The sequence below is a fragment of the Echinops telfairi genome, unplaced genomic scaffold (assembly GCF_000313985.2).
Source record: "Echinops telfairi isolate 266 unplaced genomic scaffold, ASM31398v2 ScPeMD7_5592;HRSCAF=6446, whole genome shotgun sequence".
Lineage (NCBI taxonomy): Eukaryota > Metazoa > Chordata > Mammalia > Afrosoricida > Tenrecidae > Echinops > Echinops telfairi.
Window position 1 is genome coordinate 28,187,230 of NW_022109491.1, and position 13,601 is coordinate 28,200,830.

At 43.3% G+C, this 13,601-nt stretch overlaps 1 protein-coding gene and 1 pseudogene across 2 annotated transcripts in view; one reads left to right on the forward strand and one right to left on the reverse strand.

Annotated features, from left to right (window-relative positions):
- LOC101642927 (zinc finger protein 343-like) overlaps positions 1-9,704 on the forward strand; it is a 20,719-nt gene extending 11,015 nt beyond the window's left edge. The window contains exon 5 of one of the 2 annotated variants that reach the window (XM_045295314.1): positions 7,396-9,704. In XM_045295314.1, coding sequence (XP_045151249.1) covers positions 7,396-9,332 — 1,937 coding nt within the window. In that variant the 3' untranslated portion in view covers positions 9,333-9,704. The remainder of the gene's footprint in view (positions 1-7,395) is intronic. The other variant, XM_045295315.1, reaches the window with a different exon arrangement.
- Positions 9,705-11,447: 1,743 nt separating this feature from the next.
- On the reverse strand, positions 11,448-11,802 carry LOC101663768 (annotated as a pseudogene).
- Positions 11,803-13,601: the final 1,799 nt, after the last annotated feature.

Consider the following 13,601-nt stretch of genomic DNA (forward strand, 5'->3'; position numbering starts at 1 on the left):
TTTCCCCATCCTCATATATAAATATATTTACATATATACATGCCTTTATTTAGACTTCTATAAATGCCCTTTGCATTCTAGTTCTTTCCTCTATTTCCTTTTACTCTCCTCTTGTCACACTATCATGCTCAGCCTTCATTTGGGTTTCATTAATTCCTCTTGGTTACATTACCCTTGATCATGCCCTACCAGGACTCCTACACCCTCCTACACCGATTTGGATCACTTGTTGTTCCCTTGTCCTTGGGTTTGTTAACACCACTTCCTTTCTCCCCACCTCCCCCTCTCACATGTCCCCCCGGAACCGTCATCCCGTTATTTTCTCCTCCGGATTGTTCATCCAGCCTATCTTATTTAGACAGACCTGAAAAGTCCAGGTTCCTGATAACTGGCAGCCCTGGACCATTTCCAGTTGTTGAGTTCAATGAGGGAGTTCAAAGGCATTCTTTTGGGATTGTTCAACTTTGCCACAATTAAAACATTATCCCTTTAATGTAATTTGCCATAACTGAATGCTTAATATCTTTTAATACCTTGAAAGGGAATGCATTATAATGACGCTCCTCATATCCTTCTGGATTGTTCACATCGGGTGGCCTTTCCACCACACAGACAGGGAAAGCCAGTCTGGTCTCCAGATCCCCTTGTTCTGAAATTCCCATCTCTATTCTTGAAAGTATGGGTAATGTTCACTTCTGTTCTGTAGCCAGACTCTTTATGATAATCTTCTAAAGCATTATCACCTCTGGGTTCCCAGGTGGTGTATCCACCTGGGGGTGTAGTCTTTGGTCATGAGGTTTTGTTTTGGGTCTAAACTTGCTCTTATAATTTTTTCTAATACTACCTCATATTCTATCAAAGAGATTTTAGTCTGCTTTTGTAATATTGGATTGCTTATTGAAGACTTGACTGCACTGATTATTCTTTCTTTTTCTCTCTGCATAGGTTCTAAAATCATCTTAACTCTTGCCCATAGAGGACAGGTATTCTTCCCCTCTGTACACTTTTTAAAAATGTCTCTGCTTGTAGAAATTCTTTCAGTTTTCTTATCCATATTGCTATACCCGATTTTAACAAATGTGTGAAACTTTCAGATTCACATACTCTTTCTTTGCCCTATGACCCTCTTATATTTTTCTTAATTCCCCCAATCGAATTCTCACTTCAAAACAGTTCCCCAATTCTCACGTATTCTGAGTGGGATAGTAAAGCAGTTGTGCGGAGATTCTGTTCTCCTTGGAGTTCTTTCCTTGAAATCCCTGTTCGGGGGGCTGAAATATGATTGGAACATTACTGACTTTTGCATAACCCCTTATCCATATAATGAAACCCTACAAGACTGACCTGTAATTAGAAAGCATTTAAAGAGATTTAAGGAAAACATCTCATTAGATATAAAACAGCTAAAGAAGGAGATCTTCAGTATACTTAAAGATGGGTTGAAACCATCCCCTAGTGCAGACTCAATTAAACAGTTGGTAGATGGTTTATAAGGCTTGGATCCAATAATAATGTATAAATTATGAAGGGTTCCAGGGGTCCTCTCAGGACCTATTGGAGTGTTGAGAGCCTCCGTACCCTGACACTGTTTAGCTCTTCAAGGAATTGCCAAGCTGTTTTCCACTGCCACTGTACCATTTTACCTTATCTGCAACAGTGTACGAAATAAGAGTTGCTGGATTTGTTTGTTTGTCTGCAGAGGGTGGTGGTGCTTAAGCAGAGGGACATAGTGTCATTGGAGCTGGGTAATTTTTCTGTTCAGGCTCTGGCCGAAGTTAAGAGAAAACCCCCAAATCCTGGTGGTCTGTGGCCCAGAGCTGAGTGGAAGGCCAGGGATCCTGTGCATGCTGATATAACAGCTATAGAGCAGTTGGAGAGCCTCCCTTTGGTGAAGGAACCCCAGAAGAACTGCCAGCTCTGCATCTCAGCTGCAGCCTCGTTGCAAGTAATGCACAAGCTGCATGGCGCTGCTGGTTCAGAGAGAGTGCTTGAGATTCTGCAGTCCCTCTGCCCCACTGGCCCTAGCTTAGTTCACCACTGGCATAAAGAATGCCTGTCTTCTTCAGCGTAAAGGTCAAGGTGGTGGTGGCGTTATTCCTTCGGGGCTGGCCTTGAATGCCTTGAAGCTCCACATCTCAGTCTCTGGACATCAAGGGTGCAACCCCAGAACAAAATTTGATGTTGATCTGAGAAACCTCTTGCAAGGAGGTTGCCTTACTCGGGAACCAGCCTCAGGGAAGCACCCAGAACCCTTGACTAGCCTTCATTTAAATCTGGCCTCCATAGCCCTATAAAGAATCCCATCTCGATGGGCAGCCACTAGAGGGGCCCAGGTGGAGCACCCCACTGTCATGTTCCCTCTGGAATCGACTCATAAGCCAAGGTCATGTGTAAGCCCCAGAACAAAGGACACACATAACGGATGTGGCAGAGGCTCTGGCCACAAGGGCAAACTCTGCTAAAAATCCCAAGAGTTCATCCCAAGTCAGAGGGAAAGTGTTCTAATGGAGAAGCCAGTTGTCTCCTGTGCTGCCAAGCCAAAGGAGTGAGTAGAATAGGTACTTCTCCCTACTAGGGGCATGTTGCCTACCTACTTTCCCTTCTCCCTGCCTTTGCTTTCTCTTACCTCAAAATTGCATGGACTGTGCCCTGGACCCCTGACACTATCACTGTCTCCTCCTAGAAGCAAGAGAGAAGGGAGGAATCATGAGTGAAGGGTTACACTGCCACCTCTCTTGGGGCCTGTGTTCAATACAAGGAGTAGTTTAACTCTGCTTCACCCCCTACATACAGCTAGTTCTCCGTCTCCATGCTGCCATGTCTTTACCCTAGGGGACTTAGTTTTGGGGTCTGATGATGAGAAAATGGCAGAGGGAAGGGAAAGTGAGTAGGAAGGAACAGAAGGAGGAGCAGCAGGAGATGGGCAGAACAGAGACCGAGAATGCTACCAGCCCCACCTCATGGAGTGCCCAGAAAATGGGTTAAGATGATGATAGGATCTCCCTGCTGCCTTCCCTGCCTTAGTCTTTGAAACTCAGAAGTTAAAGTTCAGTCGCAGCATAAAGAGTTGTACAGTCATCACCACAATAAGTTTGTTCTTGTCTTACTGCTCAAAGTAGAAGGGATTGAGTTTCCTATCTGCACCATGAGAAATAGATAAAATTTCTGCCACTGAAACCCACTTAAGTGTGCTTCCTTTAATGTAGAAGATTGGAAAACCATAAAATAGACAACTAAAAAGGACCAAGTTCACACATGAGGACAATGAAGGTGGTGGTGCATGGTATGTGGAATACAAGCATTGGACCTTTAAACAGAACATTCACTGTGCCATCATCCTAGAGGTGGGACTGCAAAATTCCCAGAGGTCAAATTGGACCTGCCAGATATTTTGATGTATTGTTTAAGAAGTGTCTAGCCATTTGTTTATTATTACAAACTACTTTGATTCAATAAAGGTAGAGTTTAATATATACAACAGACACTGACATCTGTAAAGCCTAATGTGTTAACTATTTGTTTCTTGGCCATAGTACCTCATTGAGTATCTTTTTTTTTTTTTTGTAGCGGTGGTCTAGTTTTTGTGAATTCTTTGTTTCCCCCTTTTTTGGAATAATTTTATTTCTCTATCGAATTTGATTGTAACTTTACTGGATACAGGATATGTAGGTGGTCTCCTTTCCTCTGGCTGCTCTTAGAATTCTTTCCTTGCCATTGATGTTAGAGGTCTTGACTACAATATGCCAGGGAGCTTTCCTTTGGGGATCTTTCCAGACTGGGGTTCTCTTGGCTTCCTGAATAACTAGCTTTCCTTTTTTTTTTTTTTTTAAAAGATCAATTTTGGGGGGCTCCTATAACAATCCATACCTCCCCAAAATCCATACATCATTTGTGTCAAGCGTATTTGTACATGTTTCCATCGTTATTTTCTAAACATTCACTTTCTGTTTGAGCCCTTGGTATCAGCTCCTTTTCCTCCTCTCCTTCCCCCACCCTTCCGTCCTCTGACCCCTTAGTAAGTTATGAATTATTATCTTCATTTTTTATACTGTCTCCCTTTACCAACATTTCTATTATTTGTCCCCTGGGGCCGGGGGTGACGGGTTATATGTTGATCATTGCTATCAGTTCCCCCTTCCTCTCCTTCTCCCCTCTAACTTCTGGTATCCTTACTCCCTTTTCTGTTCTGAGAGGTCTTTCTGACCTGGATTCCCTGTGTCCTGAGCTCTTATCTGTACCAGTGTAAACTATCTTTTCCTCCTTTAGATATTGAGGAAAATTCTCTTGAAGGAGCTCTTGATTATTCTCTCTGTTTGGATTTCTTTGCTTCTTCTCTTTTGGAATCCCTATGAGACCAAGCTGTTCCTCCTAATTATATACCACAATGTTCTCACATTTTTCTCAGTCTCTTGACTTTTTTGTTGTCTGTTCCTCTTTTAAATTGGAATTTTTAAAAAATTGGAATTTATAGATTTGTCTTCTAATTCACTAATTCGTGTTTCCATCTCTTCAATTCTGGTCCTCTGTCCTTTAATAGGGTTTAATTCTGCTATTGAAGTGTTTGATTTCTGTGTTTCTGTTTGGAGTTTTTCTTCTAAACATATAGTGAGGTTACTAACTTTTTAATTGTATCACTTTTTCTTTCAGACTCTTCTTTCAGTTGTTTCACAGTGCCATCATCATTCTTTTTCTGTTAAATCCATAGCCTGTTCAATTTGAGGCATTACATTTAGGTCTGGTCGGTATTCGGTTATTTGTTTCTGTATCTATTGCTTTGTGTGTGCCACTGGTATGTCTGTTCTTTCCTTGACATCTGGGAGTCCCTATTAAGGATGTTAGGTAGCTGGTGTTAGGTGGGAAGGGTTAACTCTGTTGGGTGGTACAGTAGAGGGGTGATGGGAGAGTGTTAGATTAGGTATCAGAGTTGCATTCAGAGAGTGGGGAAGTGGTGTGGGGGGGGGGGGCAGCAGAAGCAGGTAGGTAAAATGAAAAGTGGTGGGGATTGGGTAGTGTAAGTAAAACTTCAGAACTTTTTTTTTTTTTAATCATTTTATTGGGGGCTCGTGCAACTCTTACCGTCACAATCATACATCCATCCATTGTGTCAAGCACATTTGTACATTTGTTGCCACCATCATTCTCAAAACATTTTCTTTCTATTTGAGCCCTTGGTATCAGCTCCTCATTTTTTCCCAGCCCCCTCCCCCCATGAACCCTTGATAATTTATAAATTATTATTATTTTGTCATGTCTTACTGTCCGACGTCTCCCTTCACCCACTTTTCTGTTCTCCGTCCCCCAGGGAGAGGGTTATATGTAGATCCTTGTAATCAGTTCCCCCTTTCTACCCCACCTTCCCTCCACCCTCAAAACTTCAGATCTTTAGATTAAAGATAATCACGTCTTGGCTTAAGTAGAGAGCAACTATTTTGAGTATGATGATTTGATGTATGTATGGATTGTGAGTTCTTTGAGCCCCAATAAAATTATTTAATAAAAAAAGTCACAGCCTTTCAGCTAAAACCAAGTGTAGATTAAAGATAGGAAAATTAAAGAACGCAAGAGACTAAAGTTATAGGAAGATTAATGGGAAAGACAATAATAGCATGAGGTATGCATGAGAGTTGATAATCAATGTTTGAAGCTTAGTCTCTGTTGTTGTGGTGGCTGGCTTCTGGGTAGATTTTTTTTGGGGGGTTGGGGGTTAGATGTTACTTTAAGGGACTAAAAAGTAAAACATTGTTAATTTGGAAATGCAAAGTCATATACATATATGTATTTCCCCCTGTTCTTATGTATACACTCAAATTGGTAAGTCCTGATTGAGGATGACATTTAAGAATAATGCACAAACTTTGTGAAGAGGGGGCTGTATAGCAGTATTAGAATACAGAGAAACAATAATGCCAGAACAAAGAACCACTGGGTCCCACACCTTGTGGGTGGTGGGAGGTAAGACTGCTTGGAGCAGTGCTCTCTTGCACAATTTCTATCAGTGATTGGTAGTATGTTGTTTTATTACCTTGTGATCTTGTAGGGCTAAGATTCAGGTTAGAGGATCTATTTGTTTCTTTACAGATTGTTTTGTGCTAAAAAATAAAAAGGTATCAACAAAATAGGAAAGGGAATGTTCCTCAAAATAATTAAGGGCATTTATACAAAACCAGCCACCAAAATTACTCTCCCTAGAGATAAACTGAAAGTTCTCTCCTTATGATTTAGAGAATGATGTCTTTATCTAGTAGCATTCGTAGCCATGGCAATAAGGCAAGACGATAAAATAGTCGGCATCCGAATTGGTATCAAAACACACTGACTCCAAAACACTATTAAGAGTGCATTCAAAAAAAAAGAGGGGGTCCATACAAATGCATAATGACCCTATCTGGGGTTTCTGAGGCTCTGAATCTTCATGATAGCTGGTAACTTATTGCTCCTGAGAAGTGGCTCCTGGTCTGTTAGATACTTGCCATTCTGTTAGCAGTGCTAACACTTATTACCCAATAACCCCGCCGAGCCTTCTTGAAATTATCCCTATTTGCAGTTAAGAATATCTTAGAAATAGAAGATCCCAGAAACACAGCAAATAAACTACTGGAAACTAATTGAGATATTTAGCAAAATGGTATTGTGAAAAATCAACATAAAAATTTGGTTGGATTCTGCTACATTGAGCAAACGAAGTCAGACCCTTGGAGTTTAATCTGAGTGATAGAGACCCTATATATGGTTTCTGAGACTGTAAGTCTGATGGAAGCAGATGGCCACATCCTACTCTAAGAGTACCTGGTGGGTTTGAGCCACCAATCAATATAACAGTTTTCAAAGCAAGTGCTGACAGAATCATTAGACCATCTCCATGTGGATGGTCTGGATTACAATCCCCAAACCACTGCCATGGATTCTGACTCCTAATGGCTCTTAGGACAGAGTAGAACTGCCCTATGAGGTTTCCAAGGATGTCAATCTACACAAAGGGAATGCTACATCTTTCTGCAACATACTGCTAACAGGATGGAGCTGTTTTGGTTAGTGAATGAGTGCTTTAGCCACTGTACTATTGTGGCACCTTCGAGATTGCAATAGAAATATTAAGTGGATTATAGTGAGACACAAACCATGTGGTATTTCTTGTCAAGCTGATTATTACTTATGGGACTCTGAGTGAAGAATAGAACTGCCCCACAGGCATTTCAAGACTTGTCAATACTGGTCAGCAGGCCTCTTTAGAGCCACCAATCTTTGGGTGCTAGTCCAGGCTTAGCTGTTTGTGTGCCCCGCCCAACCCCATCCCCCACCAACACCCAATGACTCCAGCCCTGGGATCCTGTCTGTCATAAGAGACAGCAGGAGAACACACTACAGCTACTCTAACAGAAACCTTTCTCCCTCCAGCAGACCCAAAGCCAGAAAGTGACCCCTGTGCCTACTGCCTTCTGGCTTTCTCCTGTCAGCAGTTCCTCAGCCAACATGAGCTTCAGATCTTCCCAGGCTTCTGTGCAGAACATCACTTCCACCCTAGGGGGTCCAGCCCAGGGCCTCAGAAGCAGCCAGAGCAGCAGGAGTCTCCTCAGAGCTGCAGGAGTGCGAACACACAAGGTCAGGATTGCACAGAGCTCACAACACACGCATTACGGAGAACAGGGCAGAGAAAGACTTCAAGGGGTTTCTCCAGCCCACGCCGAAGACAGTCAGCAAGCAATAAAGTGATCGAATTCAAGTCCATCTCAGCCAAAAGGGTAGAAGCAGACAAAGTGTTCAAGGAATTAAATACCCCAAAATTTGGAGCAGTCACCTCTAGAGAGGAAGGACGCGACTGTAGCCTGAAGTCAGAACTCAGCTCCCTCTTCCTGAAGAAGCCCTATGTCTGTAGTGAGTGTGGACGACACTGTAGGAGGAAGTCAGAGTTCATCAGACACCAGAGGATACACTCTGGGGAGAGGCCTTTTGTGTGTATGGAGTGTGGGCGAGGCTTTAGCCAAACTTCAATCCTCCATGTGCACCAGAGAACACACACCGGGGAGAAGCCACATGTGTGCAAGGAATGTGGGCGAGGCTTTCGTCAGAAGTCACACCTCCTTGCACATGAGAGAACACACTCAGGAGTGAAGCCACATGTGTGCCAGGAATGTGGGCGAGGCTTTCATCATAAGTCATACCTGCTTGTGCACCAGAGGATACACTCAGGGGAGAGGCCTTATGTGTGCACAGAGTGTGGCCGATGTTTTAAAAGTACAGCCAATCTCAGTGTGCACCAGAGAACACACACACGGGAGAAGCCACATGTGTGCAACAACTGTGGACGAGGCTTTCGCCAGAAGTCACACCTTCTTATACACGAGAGAACACACTCAGGGGAGAAGCCACATATTTGCAAGGAATGTGGTCGAGGCTTTAGTCACAAGTCAGTCCTGCTTGTGCACCTGAGGATACATTCAGGAGAGAGGCCTTATGTGTGCACAGAGTGTGGGCGAGGATTTAAAAGTAAATCAACCCTACTTGACCATCGGAGGACACACACAGGAGAGAAGCCATACATGTGCACAGAATGTGGAAGAGCCTTTGCCCAAAGATCAAACCTCCGTATGCATCTGAGAATACACTCACAGGAGAAGCCACTGGTGTGCATGAAGTGTGGACGAGGCTTTATCCAGAAGTCAAACTTCATTGAGCACCTGAGAACACACTCAGGGGAGAAGCCACATATTTGCAAGGAATGTGGACGAGGCTTTAATCACAAGCAATACCTGCTTGTGCACCAGAGGATACACTCAGGGGAGAAACCTTATGTGTGCACAGAGTGTGGGCGAGGCTTTAAGCAAAGGCCACACCTCCGTGCACACCAGAGAACACACTCAGAGGAGAAGCCTTTTGTGTGTGAGGAATGTGGACGAGGCTTTAAGCAGAAGTCATACCTCCTGGTGCACCAGAGAACACATTCAGGGGAGAAGCCTTATGTCTGCGCAGTGTGTGGGCGAGGCTTTCAAAGCAATTCAGTCCTCCTTGTGCACCAGAGGATACACTCTGGGGAGAAGCCTTTTGTGTGTGAGGAGTGTGGACGAGGATTTGTCCAAAGATCACACCTGCTTGTGCATCAGGGGATACACGCAGAGGAGAGGCCTTATGTGTGCATACAGTGTGGGCGAGGCTTTAAAGGGAAATCAAACCTCCTTGCGCATGAAAGGATACACTTAAAGGAGAAGCCCTTTGTTTGTAAGGAGTGTGGACGAGGCTTTAACCAGAATGCACACCTCCGTGTACACCAGAGAACACACTCAAGAGTGAAGCCACATGTGGGCAAGGCTTTAACCAGAAGTCACAACTCCTTGTAAACCAGAGAACACACTAAGGGGAGAAACTTAGGTATGCAAGGAAGGTGTCTTTCATCTGAAAGCACAGCTCCGTGAGCACCAGTGAACAGTCGAGTAGAAGCCACACCTGTGTAATCATTGTAGGGGAAACTTTAGCTATAAATAAACCCTCATTTGACATCAGCTGACTGATTCAGGAGAAGCCCCATCTTTGAGGAGTGCGCCTGAGGTTTTAGCTAGAAGCCACCTCGTCAGACATCAGAAAAGACAAATAGACATGTGAAGCCAATGATTTAACTGTAAATCACTTGTATATACCAGATGTGTTAGTCTGGGTACTTTAGAGAAACAACTCCACAGAAACTCGTGTGTAAGAGGGAGTTTTATATAAAGGTTAAGTGCGCATCAAGAAAACATCCCGACCCAGTGCTGCCCAAGCCCACAAGTCCAACATTAGCCCATATGTCTGATAGCAATCCACAAAGTCCTCCTCAAAACACATGCAGTGATGCCAACTGCAGGTGGATCAGTGAATGTGTAAGCATCTCAGCGCTGGCAGGGGTCTGCACACGGTTGCTCCAGCACCCAGGGCTGCATCAGGGCAGGTTCATGTGATTTCTCCTCAGGGATGTCTTGCAGGAAGTGAGCCTTGCCAGCTGAAGCAGGGTACTGGCTAAGGCAGCTGCACCCTGGTCCGACCATCAGAAAGCGAGAGACCCAAGAACTTGAAAAGTGAAGCTCATGGAACCATTTATCTCTCCGCCCTTCAATTAACCCCACCTGTGTCTATTGGCCAGGTTGCCACAATAAACTTTATCTCACCAGAGGACAAGGAAAAGCAGCTTTGTGTGTGTAAGGAGAATGGGCTAGAAATTTGGAACAAGGCACATTTGGGAGAGAACAGATGTATTCTTGGGGTGAAGGGTATTTTCAAGATGAGAGAATGTGAGATGCTTTAGCAATACCAACACCTGTGGACCAGAACACACCTGGGGGGGAGAGGACATTTTCTACCCCAAATCACTACTTCACTCACCGGAAACAGCTTCAGGAAGTCTCCTAAGTGCCTGTACTCTGATGTGAGGTTGTCAGTAATAACTGGGTGATTTCCTCATTTTGTAATCAAATGTAATAAAAATTTAGAAGAATCCTTTAAAAAAATTTTTTAAAGAATCCTGAAATCTAAGAATTTGTGGCTTGTTTTCATATAGCAATTCTTCACAATGCTTTGTCTTTTCTTTGTGGGTTTGTTTTGTTTTTTTTCTCTCGTATAAGCTACAGCTGAATCTGATGTGAATAAAGGCTGGTCACAGAACAAATGAGCCAGGGGAAGACCAGGGTGTAAGACAAGGAAGCCAGGAAACCGGAGGAAGAGTGCTAACACAGATTTATGAGACAAAGCAGTTGACTAGCTCTTGGTCTATGGGGACAGAGGCTCAGGGATCACTTGTCTGAGATGTTGACTAAGCCTTGCTTCTTGCTGAGGAATGGTGGTGTTGACCAATAACTGAATTCTTCCTGTTTGCTGTTGTTGATAGAATTCCTTAATAAATGCCCACACTATAAATATTGTCCATGAGTTCTTTGTGGCCATTGTAAAAAACAATCAAAATTAGGGTAGAAGTAGAATACCGTGGGAGGAACAGGTGATGTCACAATAGGTGAAGAATGGAGGGTGGAAAGTATATCTGACCTCTACCGTGTGGCAATAGAGAAGCCAGGAGACAAGGCTCTACCATATATGTCCCATACATAATTTCCTCCTCAGACTCAGGCAACACATGCAGTGACGCTGAATGTAGGACAATCACAGGCCAGTGGGTGGAAAGTCTCGTGGATGCACAAGTTGGGGATTATGTAACTACCTCAGACCACCCCTTGTCAACCTGACAGTTTTTTTTAAGATTGTGTTTTGACTTTATTTCACACTAGATGGTGGGCACAAGCCATCCCCTTAAAGTTGACGATTAGCTTCACTCAGAACATTTTTAATAGTGCACACTAAAAAGCATACATCTTACAAATTGTTTTGCAATCCAAATATACAATAGCTTGGAAAACAACAGAAAAAAAAATCCCATGTAAAAAGACAGGCTTAAACAACGAGAACAGTACTGGTTGGATATGGCTCGGATCTTACAGTTTTCTTACTGTGTCATCAATGTCAGACGTCTGTTCCTTCAGCTGGCTCCACTGCTCGGGGTTTAAAGAAACACCTTCCTGGTTTCATTTCACCTTGATCCATCCAATAGCTCTACTATCAGTTAGGACTTTCCCTTTGAAGTCCCGAACACTGACATACCGCACTTTCCCAATCTGGAAAATGTTATCTCACTTGCTGCTCTGCTTGGAGGATGATGGGGCTCTAAGTCTCCCCACCCCAGGCTTTTGCTTTTTACAGGCTTCTGGAGCAACCTGCTTTTTCCTCTAGCTTTTTGTCGACTTCACTGTCAGAATCGCTTGAAGAAACAAGTTCCTTTGACTTCGGCATTGCTGTGTCTATGCAGCCGAATGATCTCCTGCTTGTTCGCTCGCGACAGGACTTGACAGTGTTATACAATTCTTTAGCCATACATAACAATGAAATCATCTGTACCTAACTGGATAAAACTAAACTGCATACAATTCAGTATGTGCCAGTCTCATTTAAGCATATTCTATAAGGGAAAGAAATGATCATTCTATGCTTAACAATTGCAGGTAAGTGAACACCTACACCATAATCCTATGAATATATTTCCCCAGCTATGAAAGTTTGTAAGCCAGCCACTTCATGCCTTTATCCTCCCCATTTTGGGTATCCAGTTTCCATATTACCCACTATATCAACCCAGTGCTCTGAGAAGACAATCTTAATCTTTGATATGAATAACCTTCATTCCAGTTGAAACCTTGTGAAGTCTGCATCCATAAGCAAAGTCAAATCAGGACAGGCCATCCATGAAGTCAGCAGCAACATGCACCAGTTCACAGGTTCAAATATCTTTTCATCTGGTCAGGTTGTGGTCAACTCGTGGGCTGCCTCACTTAGCCTCATCAGGGTGCCCATTGGCTGCTTTTCCTTTAGACCAGTGGTTCTCAACCTTCCTAATGCTGTCACCCTTTAATGCAGTTCCTCACATTGTGGTGAACCTCCCAACCATGAAATTATTTTTGTTGCTACTTCATAACTAATTTTGCTACTGTTTTGAATTGGGCAGCCCCTGTGAAAGGGCCGTTCGACCCACAGGTTGAGAGCTAGTTTCAGACCATGGGGTCCATCGCATTCTCAGCAGCCCTAGCCCCCAGTCAACCTACTCTAGTCTTCTCTAGTCATGGTGGACCAGGTCCATCCTTTAATGTTCAATCCTAGAGAGGAGAGTTTTCTCCGTGGCTCCAGATTTTTTTTTCAGCCTATGGCATAAATCACTAGTTCAAAAAAAAACACAAAGGGTTCCTTTTTTTCCTTCAATCTGTTAGCTCCCCAGGCAAGTCTCTACCTTCCCGTGTCCTGAGCATTCAAGACACTGCGGCTTATGCTTTCAGAGCCTTTGCAGGTGTGGCCTTAACCCACTTAAAGATCGAATTTTAATGGCTCAAGGCAAGGCTTACAAACTATTACATATTTCTCAATAATTCCTATCAATAAGTATATAACAATAACAAGCAGAATAAATCGGTATAAAAAAGTAAAATTAGATACTAAATTATTAGAACAGTCAAATTCAATCCTTATTTAGTTTATCTTAATCCTTATGTAAGCTATTGATACAAAATATGGGATTAGGCCTCTGCATCAAGCCTGGGCCAGGCTTTCTGTCAGCCATTTTGACATTGCCAGCCATTTTCTTTCTTTTTTTTTATCGTTTTATTAGGGGCTCATACAACTCTTACCACAATCCATACATACATCAATTCTGTAAAGCACATTTGTACATTCATTGCCCTCATCATTCTCAAAACATTTGCTCTCCACTTAAGCCCCTGACAGCTCATTTTTCCCCTCCCTACCCTCTCCTCTCATGAACCCTTGATAATTTATAAATTATTTTGTTATATATTGCCCTGTCTGACATCTCCTTTCACCTGTGTTTCTTCTGTCCGTCCCCCAGGGAGGAGGTCATGTGTAGATCCTTGTAATCTGTTCCCCCTTTCCAACCTACCCTCCCTCTATACTCCCAGTATTGCCACTCACACCACTGGTCCTGAAGGGATCATCCGTCCTGGATTCCCTGTGTTTCCAGTTCCTACCTGTACCAGTGTACATCCTCTGGTCTAGCCAGACTTGCAAGGTAGAATTGGGATCATGAT